We start from the raw sequence: 23882 nt of genomic DNA on the forward strand, positions 1-23882 counted from the left end.
CCTCTATTACCTCACTCAAGCGTTCATTCTTTCTGCGATCATGAGCAGTTAGTGTCAACAGGTTATTCAAATTTGAAGGATATCACAGCTGAGCCTGATCTTGTCTACTCATCATTCACCTATGCAAACTTTTTTGTAGGGAAGTGCTGAGGCCAACTGTAATGCTTTAATTGCTGCCATGGCTGAGATCAGCTAACTCTGTACAGAAATGATCCTGAGACCTGGCATTTATGATTTGGTACTATATTGACTGGTGCCTTTGATGACTTGGTCTTTGGGGAACCCACGATTAGTAAGCTTGGTGTTGGTAGTTGATTCACCGTATCTTGTTTAGCAAGCGATCAGTGCAGTTAAAGAACAATGTGCTGCTTTTGTCTTAAATTCTCATTTTTGTCTCGAATTGTAAATTGCAAGGGTTTCTAACCTCTGCATATGTTGTGGATTCCTGGATCAATTTAACTTGGTCTGGATTTCTACCCAATTTAACTCGCTATCTTTTTGTAAGAAACACAATCCCAACTCATGTGTTGTTGGAGATCCACTTTCAGGAATGATGCAATATGTGGAGTGGTTTGTCATCCAAGTCTGGAGGTGAGATTATTTTCATTGTAATCATCGCCACTGAAATGTTTTTATCATGTACATATTTTGAATTATGAAAACTGAGTGATAAGATTAATATGTTTGCAGTTGTCGTGGCTAATATTGACAACTATCATGACTTATTCAGTTATCCAGATCATGGCGTCTTGCTAAAAGTTACATTTTATGATCACAGCAAGTTAACAAATTAAAACTGCGATGGATTACTGGGGGAAAAATTGTTCCAGTCTACATTATTAAAAAAAATATATAATCAACTTCTCTGCAAATTAGTTCTTGTATGGTGGAGGCATATATACCACTGCGACATACCAAACTTATATTGTATAAAGTACATCTTGTGATTTCTGAACTTTGGAAATGTTGGTGCAGTTGCTAGTTTTAGCAATGTTTTCTGTTATTTTCCAGTCTGTTAAATGGGTTGTAACACCCGCTGACAAAGCTAAATATGATGAAATCTTCATGAAAACTGACAAAGACCTGGATGGGTTTGTCTCTGGGTTAGAGGTCAAAGATATTTTTCTCACCACGGGTTTGCCTCCAGCGACACTGGCTCATATCTGGTAAGTGTTAACTATTTGTTTAGTAGTAATCATGATACCACTTTCATCCACTAATTATAACTAGTCCTAAATGCTCTTATGAGTTGTTACAGTTTCAATTTATTTTTTAAGTAGGTATTTTAGTCCATTATTTTTAGTGCTGCATTTAGCCTGGTCATTTCCTAAGCTAAGGAGGGCAAAAAAAAAATCTGTTCCTGATTGCTATTAAGGAAAGTTGCACACCACAAGTTATATTCATCTCATTTGATCTGAACTTTCCAGAATACCAACTCTATCATCTTCCTAGTATTTAGGTGTTTTTTAAATGAGCTCATTGTGTCTTCACTGAATGTTCATGACAATCTGGCTATTTTGTGATGCCCCCTACATTGGAATAGTTTGCCAGCACTCTCTATATGGTTCACACATGAACGATGAAAACAACTTCAAGATCTATGTGGAGATAGATTGAGTGTACCTCACTCGGGGGGAAAAAAAGAGTGCAGCAAGGTTGCCTGTTACTGCCTATATCTTAAAAATTTAACAATGAAGTGGTAAATGACATCATAAGGAATGCTCTCGGAAATGTCTGTTCCAGGCATTTCTGAAAAAATTGCGGTGCCTATTTTGTAGATGATATTAACAGACTTACATGGGGATTTTGATGGATGTCAGTTTTAGCTTGGATGCAATTCTTCAAACTGTGCTGGGAATAGAAAGAACTTAGATTTATATAGTGCCTTTCATGTCCAAAAGATGTCCCAAAGTGCTTCACAATTTATGGATACATTTTGAAATACAGTCAGTGTTGTTATGTAGGCAGATGTAGCAGCCAGCTTGGACACTGCAAGATCCCTTGAACAGCAAATGAATGTCCAGATGATCTGTTTTTGCTTTGGTGCTGGTTGAGGGAGGGATGTTGGCCAGGACACCGGGAGAACTCCCTCCTCTTTCTCCAATAATTCCATAGGATCTTTATGTCTACCCGAGGTGGCAGACGGCCTCTGATTAACCTGTCATCGGACATTACATCTCTGGTGGGGGCAAAAGGCACTCTGTTCTTGGCTCTTCAATGACAGCGAAGCGAGCCTTTGGAGTGGTGCGATTCCCATCTCTGAGTAGGAAGCTGCAGGACTCGAATCCCGCTCCAGACAGTCCTGGTGAGTAGAGACTGGCTCTGAAGTCTGGGTTGACATCCAGCAGGATACTCTCATCCAGTGGGTGATGGTGGCCTCCCCTCAACTTGTGGGTGCCCACAAAACCTTCTGCCATATAGAACTAACCACCCTAAAGGCTGGTATAAAGATGGTTATGGCCATGGAATCTGCGTTTACATCGCGACCTGTCTGGCTGTTAATAAGCCTATGAATTGTTCCACTGCTTCACACTATTCTCCAAGGGAAGAATGTGAAGATATGAAAACAACAACAACAGCAAAGTCGCAATGCAGCTGAAGCGGATAATGCGTCTGTCCAAACAGTTTTTCTTCATGGTCCAGAGTCCTTCACATGCAAAAGAAGAGCTTCCTTTGGCCCATGTATGAGACCTAAAACCATGCTGTACTGATGGCTGGCATTCTTCCCACTCAGTTCGCCCTGCAAGCCAGTATCTTAACTGATAAGGTGGTCCTAGCTGGATGAGTAGTGGGAAGCTAATTAGTGAGGAACTCTGGTTACATGATTTCTCAGTAGTTTGGTTTTGAGACTCTTGAGCATGGTGATGGGTTTCCACATATGTCGGACATCTGTCTGACCAAAAGAAATGAATGATGGAGCTTAGGCAAGGTATCACTGGATCCTATGGAACAGTACTCCCCAGCATGGTGTTAATTATATCCATGTGATTTATATCAGTTAGTGTTAATTGTATTCAGGTGGTGGGTATTAATTGTGGACTCTTGTATCCATTTATATGAGAGCTTCTCTAGGGTGTGTGGTAATGTGGAACTCTGTGAATAAAGGCTTGGAAGCAACTGAAGACCAGGCTCTAGTATTTTGTCCTTCATCACCAGGCTATCCAGTTGCAACACATGGGTCACCATCTTTGGTAGGGAAGTGGGAAATTTCTAGCTAACTGGCTAGATCGGTAAGGATATCCTGTTCTTTCCCCTAATATCTAGCGACATTAAATATTTCACTTGGCAGGGAAGGAGGAGTAGATGTTGGGATTTGAAAAGGAGTTGCCTTGGGATACTCTTGGCTGTTTGCAGTGCTTTGGTCACACGTGCTTCCCAGCCTCCTGGGGTTGGCAATGGCACTGCAGTATCAAGCTTATTTAATACTTTGGCACCAATATACTGTAGGAAAAATTACACTGAAGCCAGTCTGCTTTTAATGAAAGAAAGACTTGCATTTATATAGCACCTTTCACTACTTCAGGTCGTCCCAAATCGCTTTACAGCCAATGAAGTACTTTTGAAGTATAGTCACTTGTAATGTAGGAAACGCGGCAGCCAATTTGTGCATAGCAAGCTCCCACAAACAGCAATGAGATAAATGACCAGATAATTTGTTTTAGTGATGTTGATTGAGGGATAAATATTGTCCAGGAGACCAGGGAGAATGCCCATGCTCTTCTTCGAAATAGTGCCATGGGATCTATTACAACCATCTGAGAGGGCAGACAGGGCCTCTGTTTAAAGTCTCATCCGAAAGACAGCACCTCTGACAGTGCAGCACTCCCTCAGTACTGTGCTGGTGTGTCAGGCTGGATTATGTGCTCAAGAACTTGAACCCAAAACCTTCTGATTCAGAGGTGAGAGACCTACAACTGAGCCAGAGCTGACACGTTGTATGATGCAGTTAATTCATCACCACTAATTACTTCCACCACTACCACCAGTGAAGGAACTACCAACACAAATACTTATGCAGCTCAAAATTCTCTCTCTCAAAACACAATGTAGTTTGGAAGGACAGAATCAGTTCAAGTGGATTTGGCGCAAAATTTTCACAAGTCCATAATTAGTGAAAGAACTGAATAGTATGTGGCACAGAGGGGCATAAAAAGGGAACAAAATATATAAAAGAGTTCATATTTTGAAAACTGTCCAGTTAAACTATACTTGTGTTGCTGCAAGCATAGTTTAAATGTGCAAAATAACATGACAAAATATTATTGTAATTTCAATCTTGGTGGAAATTGAAGGTAAACTGACCCAAATCTAAGTTGAGTTAATTCTACCGATTCGATACTACTTAGCATAGCTGTTGAGCTGCCTTAATTTTCTGCCTTTACAGGGCACTTTGTGATACAAATGATTGTGGAAAGCTTTCAAAGGAGCAGTTTGCCTTGGCGCTACATTTAATAAACCAGAAGTTAAGTAAAGGCATTGATCCACCTCAGGTTCTCACAGCAGAAATGATGCCTCCTTCTGACAGTGCACAAAAGGTAAACATTTTTTTTTTAGCATGGCTTTAGCACTGCAGTGATGGGACCAGCTTTGAACAGTTCTTATATGAGGACATCCTGTGGGCTAAACTACTTGTCCCAACACTGGTCCTTCGCATAATTTTCAGGAGAAAAAGAACTATCTGCACAGATTCGAGTAATGATCCGGATTTGTGTATGTCCATAACAATTCAAATAGACTTATTATTGAATCCTCATTATAATAATTAAATCTAGTGGTATTTCTGTTGATTTAGGAAAGAGTGGGCTATCATGATGGGTATAAGGGATAGTGAATGTATCAGAGAACAACATCTGTTACTTTCACTAAAATTGTCCCTTCTTGTCATATGATGGTTTCACACCTTCTTCTTGTAAATCCTCTGCCCTTATCACTTCCTTCCTGCCATCTGATGCAAGGCTAAAGATGGAAACTCAGCAGCCACAATGGAAAAATCCACTTGTGGAAATGGAAGATACAAGCTTCATTCAAAAATGCAGCAGTAGAAATATGAAATTGTAGCATGATGTGTGCTATAAAACTGATACCAACAATAAAATAAAAGGCAAAATTCTCAACGAATAAGAATTTCAAAGCTGATTCTAAACTGTGTTATGAGCTGTTGCATATTTTCAGGATTCCGATGATAGTATAAGCAGCTCAAGGTGTTTTGCTCATAGTCCCAACCGTCCTGTACCTATTTTGATTTGGTGTTTATTAAAGAAAGCTAACTGCTCTTAATTCTTTTAGTACTCTTGCAAATTATACAATATAAATTTTTGTTGGGTGCAAATGGTAGAAAAGAAGAGTTTATTCTGACAGAAAAAAGAAACAGAAAATGCTGGGAACACCCAAGTCAGGTGCGGAAGGGGACGGGCAAGTCTGAGGACCTCCTCGTGGGTCTGCTCCTGGGCCCGGCCAGGGTGGCCATCCAAAGGCCCAGGTTGGACGTGGCCTGTGGGGGTGGTCGTTCTGGCTGCCTGCCTCTCTTCCGTGGCCCTGGAGAAGGAGTGCATGGTGTCCGCCGGTACGCTTGAGGCTTTCCGCGACTGGTGGCCACCACAGAGACTGGAGTGTTTGGTGGACACAGGCAATAATATTATTATTTAAGTTATAAGTTTCCTTTGTTTTATGATTTAGTTTTCAATTAGTTGTGCCCCTCTAAAAAGGGGGCACTTTTGTTAGATTTTTTTAATTTTGTTTGATGACACTGGGCAACCCAGTGTCTCCTTATAGTTAATTAAGAAAAGGCATCTGTAAAGAGAAAAAGACTGGTTAACATTTTGGACCGTGACCTTCTTCACAACTGAATACTGAGTGGCAAACAAGCATTTTAATAGAATAAACACAAGCAAAGAACGCTGCGGACACGAAAGAAGAAGTTAAGAAAAGGAGGAGACGCTTTCAGACTAGTAATAGACAGATGTTAAAAGGTACAATGGAACACGTAAATAGTGTGAGCTCCACTATTGGAAAAGGCAAGAAGTGGTGGAAATTTTTTTTAAAAGGAAAACCTGTTAAAGACAGGTTTGAAATTATAATGGAAATGCTGGGATTTGGAGGACGCAGCTAAAATCAGAAGTTACTAAGGTCGGTGTTAAGTATCAGAATGCCCAGGAGAAATGTCAGATCCTGTTCCTGAAGCTTGTGTTAAACTTGGCCAGAGCAGTGTACATTTCTTGTGCTTGCACTCTTACCCCTTCCTTTCACAATAAACGGGTTGCTCTTCACTTTGACTCCACATTCCTGCTCTGACCTTTCTTTGACCTCGTATGCTGTTCTGGCTATTCACTTTTAATTCCAGACCTGCATTTGAAGGACTTTTTATTTCAAATTTCTATTTCTTGCTTTTTCCAAGGTTTTGCCTCTCAATGCCTTAATAGTTGCAACTTTTTGTTGTGTTTTTAAAATCTATCTATTGCGTACTTAGAAGTATCCCTTGTATTACGTAACAATCTCTTGCTTTTGTTAACTTCTCCCTTTGTGATTGGGCTGTCATTTGCTCGTGTTATCCTTCCATCCCCTTTCTCCCCTCCTTTTTCTCTGATTGTTAAAGTTGTGTTCATCTCTTCATCTTCTGAAGAAGGACACTGTCCAAAACATGAACATTAATCTATCTCTTTCTCCCTACAGGTGTTTCCAGCATTTTCTGTTTTTGTGAGATTTTCAACAGTTGCATTTTTAAAAATGTGTTTAATTGGAAATAATTTTGATAGTCTATAAATTAGGAACATTGCAGCAATAGTAATTGTTATTTTGGCTGGTGATGCAGCATTTTTCTCGTAACGATGCACATTGGTGTGGTGGGGAAGAGGTTTACACTTATTTCCCCTTGCATGTGCAATTATAGTAGGACCCAAGGGAGGGGAGAAAATAATCAGGGAAGGGGAAGAGTAATTTTAACTTTCTGCGATTAAATAAAAACTTCCAGCACACATTTTTCTGAAGGAGAAGAGTGTGTTGGTGACAGCCTGATGCTTTTTTTGACTCTCCGATTCTCTATTTTTTTCCTTTCTTCCTGATTTTCAGGACAGTATGGATATTAATGTATCTTACTGAAACAATATGATTTCGATTGGAAATTTTGCATTTTCTGAATGTCGTATTCTTTTGGATAACTGTTTCTTTAGTATTCTGTGTTCTGGAAACTCTGATTTTTATTTTGTTCAAATGCTGTTTGATACTAAGCAAATATTCACTAAGAATGTGGTTTTCAGAAGTATGATTTTCCAATATTAATCCAATTCTGTTTTGTAGCTTTACTAATTCTCCCCAAACCTTTCTTTCTTGCATTCTACTTGCCTCTGCTTTGCTACAGGCCCTATGCCTTTCTCACTGTGCCAGCCACCCTTGCTGCACTGCTTTGATGTCCATAATATGTGAATAACGTTGGAAGCCTAAAGTAACACTTCTTCGTTAAAAACACAAGGTTAGCATTATTATTTACTGTTTAATCTATCTTCTTCTGTTCACCCTCTTTTGCTCATAATAAGCACGTTTCTTTTTCAGATTGCACTTTTTTATTCACTTAGGATTTTCACCAAACACAATTTTAAAAAAAAGTTATACTATCTGCCAAGAAAACAATTCAAGTTTCACAATCTTCCATAGGAGTTGAATACTAAACTAATTAATCTGTTAGTTCATTTGTGAACTCAAAAGACTAACAGAAGATTGAAGAAATTAGGGGGGTGTTGGGGGGACTGGTGGAGGACAGTATTAATAAACTGTTGTTCAGATGTAGATTATGATTTATATTCTGTCCAGTTTTTCTGTGCTTCCAGTTAGCATTAGGGTCAAGTTGTGGGACATCTAACCTTGTTACAATTGTCTCCAGTTAAATCATCGGCAAAAAGACACTTGGACCGTAATCTATTGCTCAGAAGTAAACTTTTACGCACCATTTAGTAGGTCATGCCTTTGGATTTGATACCTGTTTGGTGTGGATTAGTCCGTTTAGTTTGTGTTTCAATGACATGTTGGAGCAGCAGAATGTTTGATGGCTGAGTTCAGAATCATGCTTCAGAAAGTTGACTTCATGTATATGTTCTGTTTAAGCTACATAATGATGTTTAAGCCACAAAATAGAGTAAGGCTGTGAACTTTAAAACTGATTTTGAATTCAATGATTATAAGTGATGGGTGCTTAAATAACTTAAAACTTGCTTTCCACAGAATGGAGCAACCCTGAGCACTACAGCTGACTTTTCAGCCATCAAAGAACTTGATTCTATAAACAATGAAATTGCTGATCTTCACAGGTAAACAAAATGTTTGTCTTCATAGTGACTACACAGTTCTGCTCTGTACAAAAATACCTCCAACTGGTCAAACCTTAGTTGTCATAATTTAACATTGTGCTTGTTTGCATTACCATAAAATAACTCTTAAGAAATGGCAATTGTTGTATCAACTTGGCCTTGATGTTACAATTATTGATAATTACATGTGCACATTATTGTGTTTTTAGAAATACCTTGTAATTGTGTGACTAAAGCAAAGTGTCGTTAAAAGGTGACTGGATCAGTGCAGGATATCTTTACAGGCCTACAAGATACCGCATTCACTCTCTGCCTTCTTCCTTGTCCCACCCTTTGTAAAAATTCCTTCCCTTTCCTTATTTCTAGTTATTTTCTTTCTTGTTAGGTCCCTACTCACCACAACTGAGAAACGGCAAATGAACAACCTGTTCATATGGCTGTGACAGTAAGGCTGTTTAATCAGTCAGCAGGGGAACATGAGAGCAGTACATGTTCTAGCTACCAGTGTGTATTTTTTCACACTTTCCGTTGGGAAACATCTAATTTCCATGGCACTGATGACCTCTCTTCTCCTCCCCCCGCCCCCCCCCCCCCCCCCCCACAGTGGCTCAGCTGAGATCAGGAAGATATTGTGTGGGTTGTAGGCATAGACCAGTGTGTTTCCTGGCCCTTGGAGGTGTTTAGTATCTTTTGGAAATTTAATTTACATCAATTTGTTTTGTGTTAACGTACCAGGAGAAATTGTACTATGCTAAATTCTCCATTTTTGCACAAACATGGAGATATATTATTTTGCTCTATCCAGATTCATCCAGGTCTTTCCGGGCAGCCTGTAATATAGTTTGTTTGCAAATACAATCTGTGTGTTGGATTTTGCAGATGGAAGAAAAAAAGGTATTAAAATTGTTTCTGGGATTGCAGGATAATCTGTATTATATGTTTTTAAAATCATTCATGATATATAAGGAGAAACTGTTTCCAGTGGCAGAAGGGTCAGTAACCAGAGGACACAGATTTAAGATGACTGGCAAAAGAACCAGAGGCAACGTGAGGAAACATTTTTTTATGCAGAGATCATTTTGTTATGACCTGGAATGCACTGCCTGAAAGGGTGGTGGAAGCAGATTCAATAATAACTTTTAAAAGGGAATTGGATAAATACTTGTTGGGAAAAAATTTACTGGGCTTATGGGGAAAGAGCAGGTGAGTGGGACTAATTGGATAGCTCTTTCAAAGAGCTGGCATAGGCACGATGGGCTGAATGGTCTCTTTCTGTGCTGTAACATACTAAGATACTATGAAAAGAAGAAAGGAAGAATTTGTATTTTTAAAGAGCCTTTCATGTCTACCAGTCATTGTTTTTTAGGCAAACAGGACAGCCAATTTGTGCACAGCAAGGTCCCACAAATAGCAATGAGATAAATAACGTAATCAACCTTTTGTTGGTGGTATTGGTTAAGGGATAAATGTTGGACGGGACACTGGGAGAACTCCCAGCTGTTTGAAAAAGTGCTATGGGATCTTTAGTATCCACCTGAACAGGCAGAAAGGGCTTCAATTTAACATCTCATCTGACAGATCACACCTCTGAAAATGCAGCATTTTCTCAGTAGCTTAGATTATGTGCTGAAGTTCTGGAATGGCGCTTGAACCTGGAACCTTCTGATCCTGCGGCAGTTGAGCCAAGCTGCTCCAGAAAGATTGTCAAATGTGAAACAGTCGGATTTTACCAGCACTGCAATACTTGGGATGATGTTGACCAGGTGAACTGTCCTGTAAAAGACTGGTTGTATCATATGGTTAATCATGCCTTAAACTAGAGTAATTTGTGACTTCTTATTTTTATCTTAATTGATCTAAAGATTTGTTTTCAAAAGCAATAAACAGTTTTTGCTGCAGTGGATAGATGTCTAACAGCATAAAATTCCATTAGCAGCATAAGTGGTTTTCATAGAGCGCTGTTCTGGCTCAGGTGTTTAGCTTGATCTACAGTGAGACAATAACATCTGGTTGGCACTTGTCAAATTTTGTCCATTACTGTCGTCAACTTTTTTTTTGCTCTCTAAGGAATTGGTGTGTTTCTCAGTGCATTTGGACCCTTTTTTTGAGAGTTATTTGCTTTGGATGGCTTCAGCTGTGTTCGTAAAGATGTCAGTGTTATGGCATCTTTATGAAATCCATAAAAGCAATTTAAGCCACAGTAGCCCAAACTTTCCTCTGCAGCCCCTTTAGCATGAGTGATATGATTTATACACTTTTTCGAATTGAGAAACCAAAGTGAAGGGCCAAGGCCATAGTGCACGACAGTACAATCCTCACCACTTAAAACGTCCATGTTTAAAACGGGCAAACACATATCGACCAAAAAGCAATAACCATTAGCCATTTGTATTAACGTCAATTTCAAAGTGCCAGTTATAGCATTCTTACAACACCAGGTTATAGTCCAACAAATTTATTTTAAAATCACAAGCTTTCGGAGATTATCCCCTTCGTCAGGTGAATGTCTCATTCACCTGACGAAGGGGATAATCTCCGAAAGCTTGTGATTTTTAAAATAAAACTGTTGGACTATAACCTGGTGTTGTAAGATTCCTTACATTTGTCCACCCCAGTCCATCACCGGCATCTCCACATCACAGTTATAGCATTGTAAGTGCTCCGTTTATTTCAGGCAGAAACAGCTACCCTTAGTTACTAGTTCCCACCTCATTAGACCCATGCTATTTCTTTGTTACATTTCTCTCTTGATTTTATCTATGTTTCAGCTACAGGTATCTTTAGCACATGCTGCAGCGTGAATTTTAACTGCCCTCTCTCTGGAGGTACAATCTCATATACTGTGCACTTGTATGGGGAGCAAGCCAGCAAGCGTGCTCTGGGTTACAGTCCTTTGTCAAAGATATCCGTTCCATGGCTCAATGTTTTAGTATACAAAATCTACTGTGGCACTGGAAAGTTTCCCAAAAATGTATGGCACTGCAACCAAAAAGGTTTTTAATTTTATTTACGCTACTGCGTTATACCGGCCATCACTTATAGCGGGCAAATCGCGTTTGCATGAACGTGCTCACTATTTGCAGTGGGGGAGTGTACCAAGATTGAAAAGAGTAAAAGAGATCAGTCAAATAAGGAAGTGATGCCACGTTTTGTTTTTTAAAGCAGTAGATTGTAGTAAAAAGGAGAAACTGGACGAGATAAGGATTTCCACAGTTTTTAGTTCTCAGGAAAGAATGAGGTAGAGCATGAGACTGTGAGATGTGTATTGATTTTAACACAGTGAGCTTATGAGAGAATGCAAAGACAGTGCATTTGGAGCTTAGAAGGAAAAACCGAGGAAATATCAGGAGGACTGCTGGCCAGGATAGTAAAATAGAAAAAGGTGAAGAGATGTTGGAGGATACAGGTACAAGAATGTAGAGATTGCCAACCTGCTGCCTGTTTAGAAAATAATTTTGCTTTTCAAGTTCTCTTTTACATCATGGAACCTGTGCAGGCCTATGGGTACTTCGACAGACCCTTCCTTCAGGTTTTTCACTGGTGCACCTCCGCCGACCACTGAATGCTGGACACCAGACCTAGCAGGTGACCCCTGTGCACAGTGCTTAGAGTACAAATGGCATGAAACATGACTGAGGCACTTGTCCATCCACATGAGGACAGTGTCCCTGACCAGACTGGGCCCTGGACAGCAGAGGGGAGGCAGGAACACAGTCAAACACATCCTTGCGGTATGAATGATCAGAGGAGGTTACTGATGTGAAGGAACACAGTGGGAGGTAATATAGATCCCCAAGGGACTGCGGAGTTAATGGAAAATGAGTCTGAAGTTGATCCATCAACTACAACCCAGGTAGAGTGCGATGTGAAGGATAACTGGATAATCAGAAATGTAGCTTTGATGAGAGGCTGAATGATGGTGACTTTTTAGAAACGTACTTTGCACGACCTTTGCCAGTCTCTGAAATGTCAAAGGCAATAATGGACAAAAAAATCTTCAGAAAAATACCAAATGTGGATAGAAGACCAGGTTTGTTCAACTTATTATTCAGCAGCAGAGGGATTCTTCTGCTTGGTAATGAGTCTCAGTGGACAAGTTTGTGTGCTTGTGCCTGAGAGAAAGATATGCAGTCACACTGGCACTTGTTTGCCTTCATATTACTGCTACATTGAAATAATAAAATTAAACCTGGCACCTGTAAAATGTATCTCCTTATAAAGCATTAAAGATCATTCATGACTTTATTTCACAACAATTTTCCCCCCTCCCCACATGCCCCATCAAAGTTGTTTACTCCTTCCATGGGGACCAGATTCCCACACCCAAGTGCCCATTATCAAGTGTAACCCTGGGTCGAGAGGACCTGCAGGTTGTATGATGCTGGGGAGGCGAGTATCGCAGCAAAACCTGATCCTATCCTCATTTCATTTCAATTCATGCACATTCTCACTCTTCCTGCAGGGGTCATGATCAGGAGTGGGAGTTTTGTCTCCTCCCCTCACCCTTTACCCAGGCTATTGCCAAGTCAATTATAGAACCTATATCACCAGCCAGCTGGAATCAGTAGCTCAGTACAGACTGGGGATGGAACCTTGTCTGTATGGTTCAGGCACACTTTGGGTAAGCTCATGAAGCCATTAGGGGAGCCCTGTAACTAACATTTTAAGATGACTACAAGCTACTTATTACACTTATTAACCTTGCCCAATGATATTTCTTGTAAAATGATTTCAAATTCAGAAAATTAAGTAGCATCATAGTTTCTCTTTGGGCGCTTTATTTTTAAAAAAACCTCTCCTGCTGTGTTTTTCTATATGTCTTTCTCTATCTCTCGTATGCATTTGCGCCGCTTGATCTCGCTGTCGTAGGCACACGTGTTCCTTCTTTCTTTCATAGCTGCTGTGATGCAACAGTCTCATTTTGCAACAAAGAAAATAAATATTATTAATGAAGTACATAATTTATTGACATTGAAACATATTCCCTGAGCTGTTTTGTACATCTTTACCAAATGCAGCTATATTGGTCGTTCATTTAATGAGTGGTATTCAAACTTTTCTTTGTAAGGCACCCCTGCAAATATTGACATACTTCTTGGGACTCCCTGTGCTAACTTTTCAAAGTCATTTACTCAAAGAAAAACTATGCTATCATTGCAGAAAATGTTTTTTTTAATCAGTATACAGCAACAGAAATAATGTGAACAAATCGAATGGATCCCGAGGTCTGGGGACCATGGTTTGAAAACTTATGATTTAGTGGTAATGAATTAATAAGAACTCGTCTATAAGTCTACACAGAGTTCATTAATGAGTTTCTTATGCAAATGAATTGTTTGTTTTTTTAGGAGAATGAATATGATTTAATGCTGGTAAGATGCCCACTTGAATCTGTGAGAAAGAAGTCAACATCTTGTAAACATCACAATGTATATTTTACACAGTGATTGATTAATTATTTTGGCCACCTAGGTGTATGACACAAACAGAAAACAATCACCATGCTTGAGTCTCCAAACCAAGCGACTGAACAACCTGTAGAGGTAGCGTTTCTGTTTGAATGATATGGAGTGTGAACTCTCCATGTAAGGACATGCCCCAATTGCCTAAGTCCATAGAGCTTAGGTACAGATTGACAAAGCCAAGACTTGGGAATCCCCAAATGTGGGCAAGAATACTATTGGAGTTTAATCAGCTAAAATCATGCTGCTTGTCTAGCTGTGACCTTTTGGATATTGGCTTGCAAGTTCATGTGGAGCCAAGTGCAAAGAATCCCAGCCCCAATAACATTTAACCCTCCAGTTTCTATTGTTAAACCAGACTAGCTGGTCAGTCATCACTAGTTTGAGCCCTCACTAAGTGAACTGCAGACACCAGAAGTAACACTGAGTGGTGCAAGTGATCATTTAAATATGAGTGCGTTGCCACCATCCTTCTGACCACCACCTAAACATACACACACCATACCCCATGTTGCTGATGAGTGAACTGAATCTTGGCACAACAGCTACTGGAAAGCATTCCCTGAAGGCTGGACTTGAGACCACATATCCAGGGTTCGATGCCAACCATCAATTGGGTTACAGAGAGGTTACCAAGGTTTCACTATAATGTTTGTAAATGGGACTGGTTGGAAAGTGGCTTCTAATACTGTTTTGATGATCTGTAAATGGAAAGATAGGGGTTCAAATCTCCACTTGGGAGAATTTCCATCTGTTTAACACTTAGACCATAAGAGGAAGATGCTTTGTGGTGATGGATGCTCCATCTCAGGCAGACTGGAATAGGCTCAACCTCCACAGCTGAACTCTTGATCATTGATTACAGAACAATGATTGCAACAGAGATGATCGATTGGTCTTCCCCTCCTGGCAGAAAAGGAACATGTGTAGATTAGTGACAGTAGTTCGTATCTGATAGGTGTTGTCATGTTTTGGGGTTTTTACACTACATATTTTCTTGGGATCAGCATCACCTACTATTCCTATAAGTGGACCTAGCATTCCCAACAAACGAGAACATGTCTTAACTTGCCTCATATTCCTTACTCTGCCCACTGGCTACTGGAATGTTTCACATATTAAAATTCAACACAGAAAAAAACATTTTTTTGACACAGGTGTCTTAAGGCTTCTTGAGTGATATTAGTGAAATATTTGTAATATTTTATCTAGAGAAGTTTGTTTTCTTTAGTACTCAGTGGCTCAGTACTAGGTCCTTTGCTTTTTGTGATGTATATTAATGATTTGGACTTAAATATAGGGGGCATGATGAAGGAGTTTGCAGATGATAAAAAATTGGCTGTGTGGTTGATAGTGAGGATGAAAACTGTAGACTGCAGGAAGATATCAATGGACTGGTCAGGTGGGCAGAAAAGTAGCAAATGGAATTCAATCCGGAGAAGTATGAGGTAATGCATTTTGGGGGTGGGGGGCAAACAAGGCAAGGGAGTACACAATAAATGGGAGGATACCGAGAGGTGTAGAGGAAGTGAGGGACCTTGGAGTGCATGTCCACAGATCCCTGAAGGTAGCAAGACAGCTGGTTTAAGAAGGCATATGGAATATTTTCCTTTATTAGCCGAGGCATAGAATTTAAGAGCAGGGAGGTTATGCTGGAACTGTATAATACACTGGTTAGGCCACAGCTTGAATACTGTGTACAGTTCTGGTCATCACATTACAGGAAAGGATGTAATTGCACCAGAAAGGGTACAGAGGAGATTTACAAGGATGTTGCCAGGACTGGAGAATTTTAGTTATGAGGAAAGATTGGATAGCCTGGGGTTGTTCTCTTTGGAACAGAGTAGGCTGAGGGGTGATTTAATTGAGGTGTACAAAATTATGAGTGGCCTAGATAGAGTGGATAGAAAGGACCTATTTCCCTTAGCAGAGAGGTCAATAACCAGGGGGCATAGATTTAAAGTGATTGGTAGGAGGATTAGAAGGGAGCTGAGGAAAAACATTTTCACCCAGAGGGTGATAGGGGTCTGGAACTCACTGCCTGAAAGGGGGGCAGAGGCAGAAACCCTCAACTCATTTAAAAAGTACCTGGAGTGCCATAACGTAAAAGGCTACGGACCAAGTGCTGGAAAGTGGGATTAGGCTGGATGGCTCACTTTCGGCCGGCACGGACACGATGGGCCAAATGGCCTCCATCTGTGCCATAAATTTTCTATGATTCTATGTTTAGTACAACTGAGTTTAGGTTTTGCTCTTAACTGCTCTTAACTGAGCTTACTATCATTAGTACCACAAATGGATTACTATACTTAACAGAATATTTTTATTGTGTAAGATCAGTTGTTAAGTATTCTAAACTATGAATCATCAATGGATTGGAGAAATTCAGTGTAGATCTCTTAGTAAAATTGTACTTTTAATGCAAGATGAAACATGTCACTTCCAATGTGGTGGACCTTTCAACTGGAGAGTATCTTTCCTGTACCATACCTGGATGTTGTTGATGGGGTCACACCTTGGTGTAATGCCCAGGGTTATGCTGTTACTGTAACACTTCAACTTTCCTACTTATTTCAGGGTACTGATCCTGTCCTCCTAGCTGAACCTCCCAGTTCTTGGTGCTGTGGCACATCTTTACCTATATAATTAAGTGTTGTGGATCATGTGATGTGGTCCTCTGAGACCGGAATCTCGGGTCTGTTGCATCAGAAGCATTGGTCCACCAGCAGCTCTCTAAGTAAATTTCTCTAGCCTCGCAGCTTTCCTGCTTGTGTGTTTCTTTTTTCCTTCTTTCCTTCTATCTTTCTATCCTATTTGAAGACCCCAGCCGCTTTTCAAAGCGAGTTACCTGCTCATTTTTTGTTTCCTGCTCTTTTTCAAAGTGCTAATGCCCCTGTTTATTTCTCAATCCTGCTCTTTTTCTTTCAAAAGTTCACTTCCTCGTTCTTTTTTTCTTTCCTGGTCTCTTCACTCTTCTCCCAGCTTTGATTCAGAGATCCAGAAAATGGCCTGCCTTCCTGCTTAATGCTGCCCCACTCTGCATCTTGAACTTGATTCTTCAAAAGCCTGTTCCTGGCCCTAATGAGGAATTGGCTTTTGAACTGCATGGATGGGATCTCCTAAGCTGCTTCCCCATGATTTTGAGAAAACCCCTGCTATTTAAACTGCAAATGCTTAAAATAACTGGGGCTTCCTCCACAGTGAGGGAGGGAGTGGAATTGAAGGCATATAGCCTTCATTCTCCTTCACCCTCCTCCCACTTTGCTCATGACCCCATCTGCCCCAAATATCCAGGCTTTACCCGCTCCCTCCTGCTCTAGCAGTCATGCCTTTCTATCCTTCCCCACTGCTTCCATCCCAAGCACCCATGCCTTCCTCATCCAGTTCCACTCTCTCCTACCACCTTTTGCTACACCCGCAATGAACTCCCATGCCTTCCCCTCCCTTGCCACTTAACGCCCATATATCTATAATGTATATCTTAGAAACATTCTTATGTCTGTGCATTTCCTGTCTATAAAACTTGACATTTTGTTGTCACTTTTTTTTGTCAATTTTGTATCCTAATAAATTCCTTTTTCCACATTTGCAAACTGTCATCCTGTAATTGAAGTTTCTGGATGGCTTGTCCCCACATATCACTAAAATTGCTTTCTGAAAATTGTTCATCAGAAAATTTTTGATTTGCCACTTTTTTTCTCTAACTGCAATGTCTAATGTCCAAAATAAGGGTTTAAGCAAAATTTTTAAAATTCCATATTTCACAATAACAAACTTATCCATTGAATTGTCTTTTTTACCTTATAATATCTTCATTAAAGTTTTTACTTGAAGGGAACAGCTTCTCTAAAATGTATGGGCTTGGAGTTTATATTTTTGCCAGAGCTGTGATGCTGAGGGATGAATTTGGATTGTGTGGTTTGAGGTATGCAGTGTACCAAATTTCCCAGAATACCATTCTGTCAGCTGTACTTTCCTTTAGCTTCCAGCAACTTTGGCTCAGTTGTTTTTCAAACTTATTTGAAGGAAACCTAGATGGCAAATTGCAAAAGCTTTATTCGGCTAACATTTATAGCTGTGTGTGTGTGTGTGGTAAGACAGTTTACAGATCACATGTTGTAGCTTTTGTTCTATAAACTTCAGAAAGTGTACTAAGCTGAAAGAGAGACTAGGGTCAGAAAGAGAGGGAGAGAAAGCATCTTCATTAACAGTAATAGTTCAACTAATTTTGAAGTCAACTGATTATCTCACCTGTGTTTTGTTGACAGTTCGAAAAAGTAAATACATATTCTAATTACTGACACCTGTGAGACATATTCTAATTACTGACACCAGTGTGAGCGAGAGACTGTCTTTCCTCATTCTTAGTTGATTGTAAAAAATCAAGTACGTCAAATTTTGAAATTAAACAAAGCCTCTTCGAAGGAAATGGAGGAGGGAAATGTGTTGAGGTGAGGGGGCCTCTGATCTCTTACCACCTGCTCTTGGAAGAAGCAGTGGAAATGGGACAAAGTGGATAGAGAGTTACGGGTGAGGTAAGTGACAGCAAAGCAAGGAAGAGGGGAGGGAACTGATTAAGTGGGTAATATGAAGCAGAAGGTAGAGGGTAATAATGGGGGTGAATGGGTAGTAGGAAGGGGAAGAGCTGTTATAAATCGTATTGGAACGTCTTGCTTTGTTGAAGGCTCTATATAAGGTATAAGTTATTGTCAATTTGTCAATCTTAACTGTTTGACTTCCACAAGGAAGGAGAATTTTCTTTGAGGTATTTTAATATGTCTTCTGGTGCTAGATCAGAAGATCATTACCAAAGACTGAACGGCTGATCACCTGCCTGTCCTCTTGACTGCAGGTTGTGTGTGGCTGAGGGAGGAAATTAGACTTGACCCTAAAAAGTAACTTAGTAAACCTTTGTGAGCCCTCCCAGAAGCATTTGTTTAACTAAACAAAATTGGAGGCTGCAACAGTGGTTTTACCCAGTGACTCATTGAGCATTACGGATGAGGTAGGTAGCGGATTCAATCCCCAATCCCTGCTGAAGTATCTGAACTGTAAGGGTGATGCATTTTGTTTTCATCTAATCAATTAGGGAGTGAAAAATCAATTGTGTTTCCTGTTTTTGATAATCATCCATTGCTCCCATGTGGAAGTGTGTGTGCGGATGCTAGGTGAGGACAGGATTGGACTTGACTATGATGCCTTCTATGGTCAAATAGCCTGGTAATGCTCACTGTAGAGGTTCATGCGTTAAAAATGGCTTCCAGAGCACCGTGCCAGAGGCAGCTGTACCCCAGCAAGAAGTTGGAGCACCTTCAGGAATGAAGTGGGAAAAAGATTTTTTAAAAAAACAAAATGAAAAATTACATATTGTATGCTACGCTTCAACTTCACTAATATTTCTAAATTTAGCTATTGTAAATATTTTCTCCATGCAAACAGAGAGTGTGACATCAGCTGTAGTCTGATGTTGCTTGAGTGTTTTTTCTAACCCTGGTCTGATTTGCTCCAAAAATACCTGTCTACTTTTTCTGTGGCAAAGTTATGAACCTGTCAGGTTAGTCACTGCTGTAATATTTATTACAGAACTGACTAGAACAAGAAAATATCATCTTACTTCTTTTTCAAAATGTTAACTGTTAATGATTTAATCACAGTAAAAAATTTGAAGAGTTAGGCTGGAATGTCCCTTTAAGAAAGGCATAAATAATATGCTGTCAATGTAATGGTGTAAATTCCTTGGGGACTTGGAGGGGGAATAGTAAATAAAGGCCTTTAGTACTGCAGCTGAAGCAAGAGTACATTGCACTCCTATCTGACACGTAGCCCTTTGTTTTGCTGAATTCTGTTGTATATTGTGACTTAACACCTACCTAAAATACTTAAGTTGGTGATATTTTATTACATTATTTTTTTAAAATAAAAATGTACTGTTCTTAACATATGTTTGAAGGTTCATCTAAAGTTAACTGCAGGTCCTGGTATTTTTATTCAATCACTAATAAATTGCATTTAAACTGTCAGGCACCTATATAATAAACATCCCCATCATTGTGATTTGACAACTGATGGCTGAATTGCCCATTAAAAGCTGAGCATACAATAGTCAATAATGCTTGGAACATCAATTGAAGCTTAAACCCATCACATCTTAAGACTTAGAGAAATTCTAAAGAGCTTTATTGAATGCACATCAGAGTCTAGAAACTAAAGATCAGTGGCTGTCTGAGGCCTTCTGGGAGCCGTAAAACAGGGTCTTTAAAATAGTCATAACTATAATTTGCATGTGGTACCCTCCAAATTTGTGAATGAATCCTAATGCTTTGATTTAATGGCACCTAAAAATGAGCCTGAGACCTTTTAATTTAATACCTGTACTTTCATTTCACTTCCTGTTCATAATAAACAGCCTTTAATTTATTCTCATTGACCCATAGCCTCCTTCAGTTGACCTTTTTGTTTCATCACTCTTCTGCTGCTGCTTTGGCCAGTGTAAGTTACCCACCTGCACTGCCATACAAGCTTGGTAGCCTCCTGCTATTTATATATTCTGTTTCCTCGGCAAGCAGCAGTTGTAGTGTAATTAAACAGGGATGCACACCAGAGAATTGTCCACTTCTACCCTTTTAAAAGCCCAGTCAATCTTGTGGGAAGATGAGGGGAACCATCCCCCAACATCTCCTCCTTTGCCCCCCCCCCCCCCATTAATAGCAAATGAAATGAATGATTAAATCCAGTGTGGAGAGTCTCTCGGGCTGGGGTGTTTTCCACGTGACTGCTGTTTCCTGGTATCTGAACTGATTCTGTAGAATCTGAAGCCCTTGTCTGCATATACAGTGAGAGAGGGCAGGCTTGCAGTTGTTGGAGAACATCAGCCTTTGCTGATTATATCATGCAGGTCTGCAGTTGTAGGATTCACTCTCGACACTCAGTTTATCTGCATTTGATTTTGAACCCCACACTTGTAATGCTAAGCCCAGTGCCAAGTTAGAATGAAGCAGAATGTGCTGCAAAGATGATGCGAGTGGTAAGGGATTGTTTAAAATCTCCACGGCATCGTTCTCCACCCAACGAACGGTGAGTCTGAAAATTATCTTGGGGGGAGGGGGGAAAGAGAGGGAAAAATGTGTTGTGGGGTAGAAAAGATAATGGACAGGTCAAAAAATAATTGTCAACCTTGTCTGCGTACTGCTAGGTGCTTTTTAATGGAGACTTAATTCTAGATGAAATCATGCAAGCATGTTGCTTTTGATGTGATATTATGTGAAATTCACACATAATACACATAGGTGGAGGAATTAATATATAGGGTAAGAAAGCCACAGTGGCAATAATTCATGTATGTTGTATAGTTCAATAGTGTACCAACATTAGGACTTTCAATAAAGTGCTGATTTTGTGCTGTCAAAATCCATTATTAAAAAGAAAAATATAGGAATTATTCATATTGTCAGCTTCTGAAGGTCATTTTTGTGTTTTTTTAGAACATAGGTTTATTGTAAAAGAAACATTACTGTAAAATTTATCTGTTTATTGGCATTAGCAAAAGTGTGTATTTAATGGTAGTTTAAAATTTAGTGTTTTAACACTGAATAATAATGTTGTTTAATGGTGGGATGATCTTTATAGCTCCTCCTCCTCTGCTAAACTCTAGTTTCGATTAGCTGACAGCTCCATAGCAACAGTGACACTTGTGGTGAGAAAACGTCTCATTGATTTTCGCCTCCCTATTTCACGAAACCCACTTCTGAGATCAGACATTTTCATTCGTAGTTTAAAAACATATCAGTACAAGGTATACTGAGATCTAACCCAGACCTGTCTCGAGCACTAGCTTACTGCCTGAAGATGCACTTGAAGGGCGAGTCAGGTTTTGGGAGCTGGTTGGCTGTTCCTGTTGTCGCCGATGTCCTTAAATATACCTGCCTTGTCTGCTGGTCTTCCAGGGAGAAAAACAGTGTGGAACTGGAAATCAAAGAAAAAGAGGAGACCATCAAGCAGCGAACGAATGAGGTCCAGGTAAGTGTTAATTGTACCAGTTTTATTTTTAAATTAAACAATCAGTATCTGCAAAGTCATGTTGCCCTTGCTGTATTTTTCTGGCTATTTTTCAGGAGGTGAGATTTTGCCAATTATTTTAATAAGTGAAAAATTTTAGTTATGGTATCAGTCAGTTAAATCATGCAGAATATTACTGAAGGCGCGCAGTAGCTATTTTTCATGATGAGAAAATTGTATTACTGTAGGATAAAATATGCTTGTCATGATTTTCTAGTACATTTACTGATTGACACTTTAAAAATATATTAAGCACTGTTTGAAAAAATGTGGATGAAAATGGGTAAACTATTTTTAGCATATCCAAATTTTCTAATTGTTCCAGTACAATGACTTTTTAGCTCGCACAAGATGAGCCTGAAGTAAAAAGAGCTTTTTCACTTCAACATTATGGTGTGTATATTTTTGCCTTAGACATTGATATGCAGATTTGATATTTAGTTTATTGTCCAACACTACTAATGAGATTCCCAGTGATTTAGTGGCTGATCTTTCCCCAGTCCCAGGGAGCTTGCTCTTTGGCAGCAGTGACTATAAATTGATCAGTGAAGAATTTACAAGGCAGTTGTCTTCAAATTGTAAGTTGTATTTGCTCCAGTGGTGGCCTCAATGGAGGAATCATCTTGGCTGGATAGGGGATGGTAGAGGATAAACCGTCCACTTTTTTTTTGTTAGCTATTATTAATATAACCATTGTGGATAGCTCCAACGTTTTGCTGTGCAATTCACTCCCTAAGTAATAGAGGCAGAACATTAAATTATCAGCGTCATACTAGATTACAAGTGCATGACACAGCATCATGCGTAGTTCAAAAGAATGTATCAGGATTCCTATTTTGCTGTGGGATTTAGTTCAAAATGAAGTGGTATATTCTACCTGTAATAGCATTTTAGGAAGTCAGTAAGCAAATATTATTCATTTTCTTTTTGCAACATGCTAATCTTTTGAGATTTTGAGCATAGCATTATAGGCTACAGACATTAGTAGTTTTTGATTAGCCGTGCCCCTCCATTTCTGTATCTCCCGTTATTTTGTGATATGGTATTTTTATTTGGCTGTTTTACCACACCATTTTGATATACCTGCTCTTTACTTTTTTTAAATATTTGTGAATTATTGTTATCCAGATATGTAGAAATAATATGTGATTATAATTTTGGTATTTTGTTTCTTGCTGTTTTTTCAAAAACAGCAGTGCTAGACCGGGTAAGCACCACTTGCCAGTGCTATAAAAGAAACATTTTTCTCAGTGGGTACTGTAGTTGATTGAGATACCAGGTGACGTAGGGATCATCATTAAATTTGATTGATGTTGGAATAGTGTTAGGTCATTTAAGGAGCTTCCGTCTGTTCTGTTAAGTCGGGTGCCAAGGTGGTTTGAATGTATGTAACACCTCTGTTTTGGCCGCACTATAATGGAGAGATGTGAAACAGAGACCAGATATTTTCACTGTGGGAAAGAAAATTACTCCGAGGTTACACTTGTGCATCTTCTGGTCCCTGGTTTCAAAGTGCATTTGGAAGAGGTCTGGAAATATGTTACTTACCCACCCTCTTAGCTGGGGAGGGACATAGTGCGGGAAGACCTGAGGAAGGGGAGAAATATTCCACTGTGTTTCTCATGAATACTTTGGAGTCCAGAGCATGGTTCTGATGTTGAGCTGTTACCTTAATTTGTTACCTTTAAGGTAATTGCTCAAGTATTCCTTGTGGGAATCCAGATACTTGCAGCTGTCTGTAATTGTAGTTGAGATCAATTACAGGTTGGTAAATTGTTCATACGTTTTAAGATCCAAGCCAATGGCTTTTTAAAAAAAAAGTTTGTTTTGCATCTGAACTTTGAAGTGTGACCTAGCGTGTAATAGATGTGAACTAGAGTTTCATTTATATAAATCTGCAAGAGGGAAATCCTGTGTATAGTTGACAACTGTCCACTTCTGGTGCGGACGTCATTGCTTCCATTCATGTGGAGATGTCAAAATCAGGAGCTGCAAATGGTTGGCATATATGCTCAGAGATAGAAAAGAAAGATAGAACTTCCATTTATGTAGTGTTTTTCACAACCTC

The 23882-nt window shown here is 39.5% G+C and overlaps 1 protein-coding gene across 2 annotated transcripts in view; it reads left to right on the forward strand.

Moving 5' to 3' along the window:
• Window positions 1-23882, forward strand: part of eps15 (epidermal growth factor receptor pathway substrate 15) — a 160312-nt gene that overhangs the window by 53547 nt on the left and 82883 nt on the right. For both annotated transcript variants that reach the window (XM_067990232.1, XM_067990233.1), the window contains exons 10-13: window positions 1012-1166; window positions 4385-4535; window positions 8212-8297; window positions 21703-21775. In XM_067990232.1, the coding sequence (XP_067846333.1) occupies window positions 1012-1166; window positions 4385-4535; window positions 8212-8297; window positions 21703-21775 (465 nt within the window). The remainder of the gene's footprint in view (window positions 1-1011; window positions 1167-4384; window positions 4536-8211; window positions 8298-21702; window positions 21776-23882) is intronic.

The sequence above is a fragment of the Heptranchias perlo genome, chromosome 9 (genome assembly GCF_035084215.1).
Source record: "Heptranchias perlo isolate sHepPer1 chromosome 9, sHepPer1.hap1, whole genome shotgun sequence".
NCBI lineage: Eukaryota > Metazoa > Chordata > Chondrichthyes > Hexanchiformes > Hexanchidae > Heptranchias > Heptranchias perlo.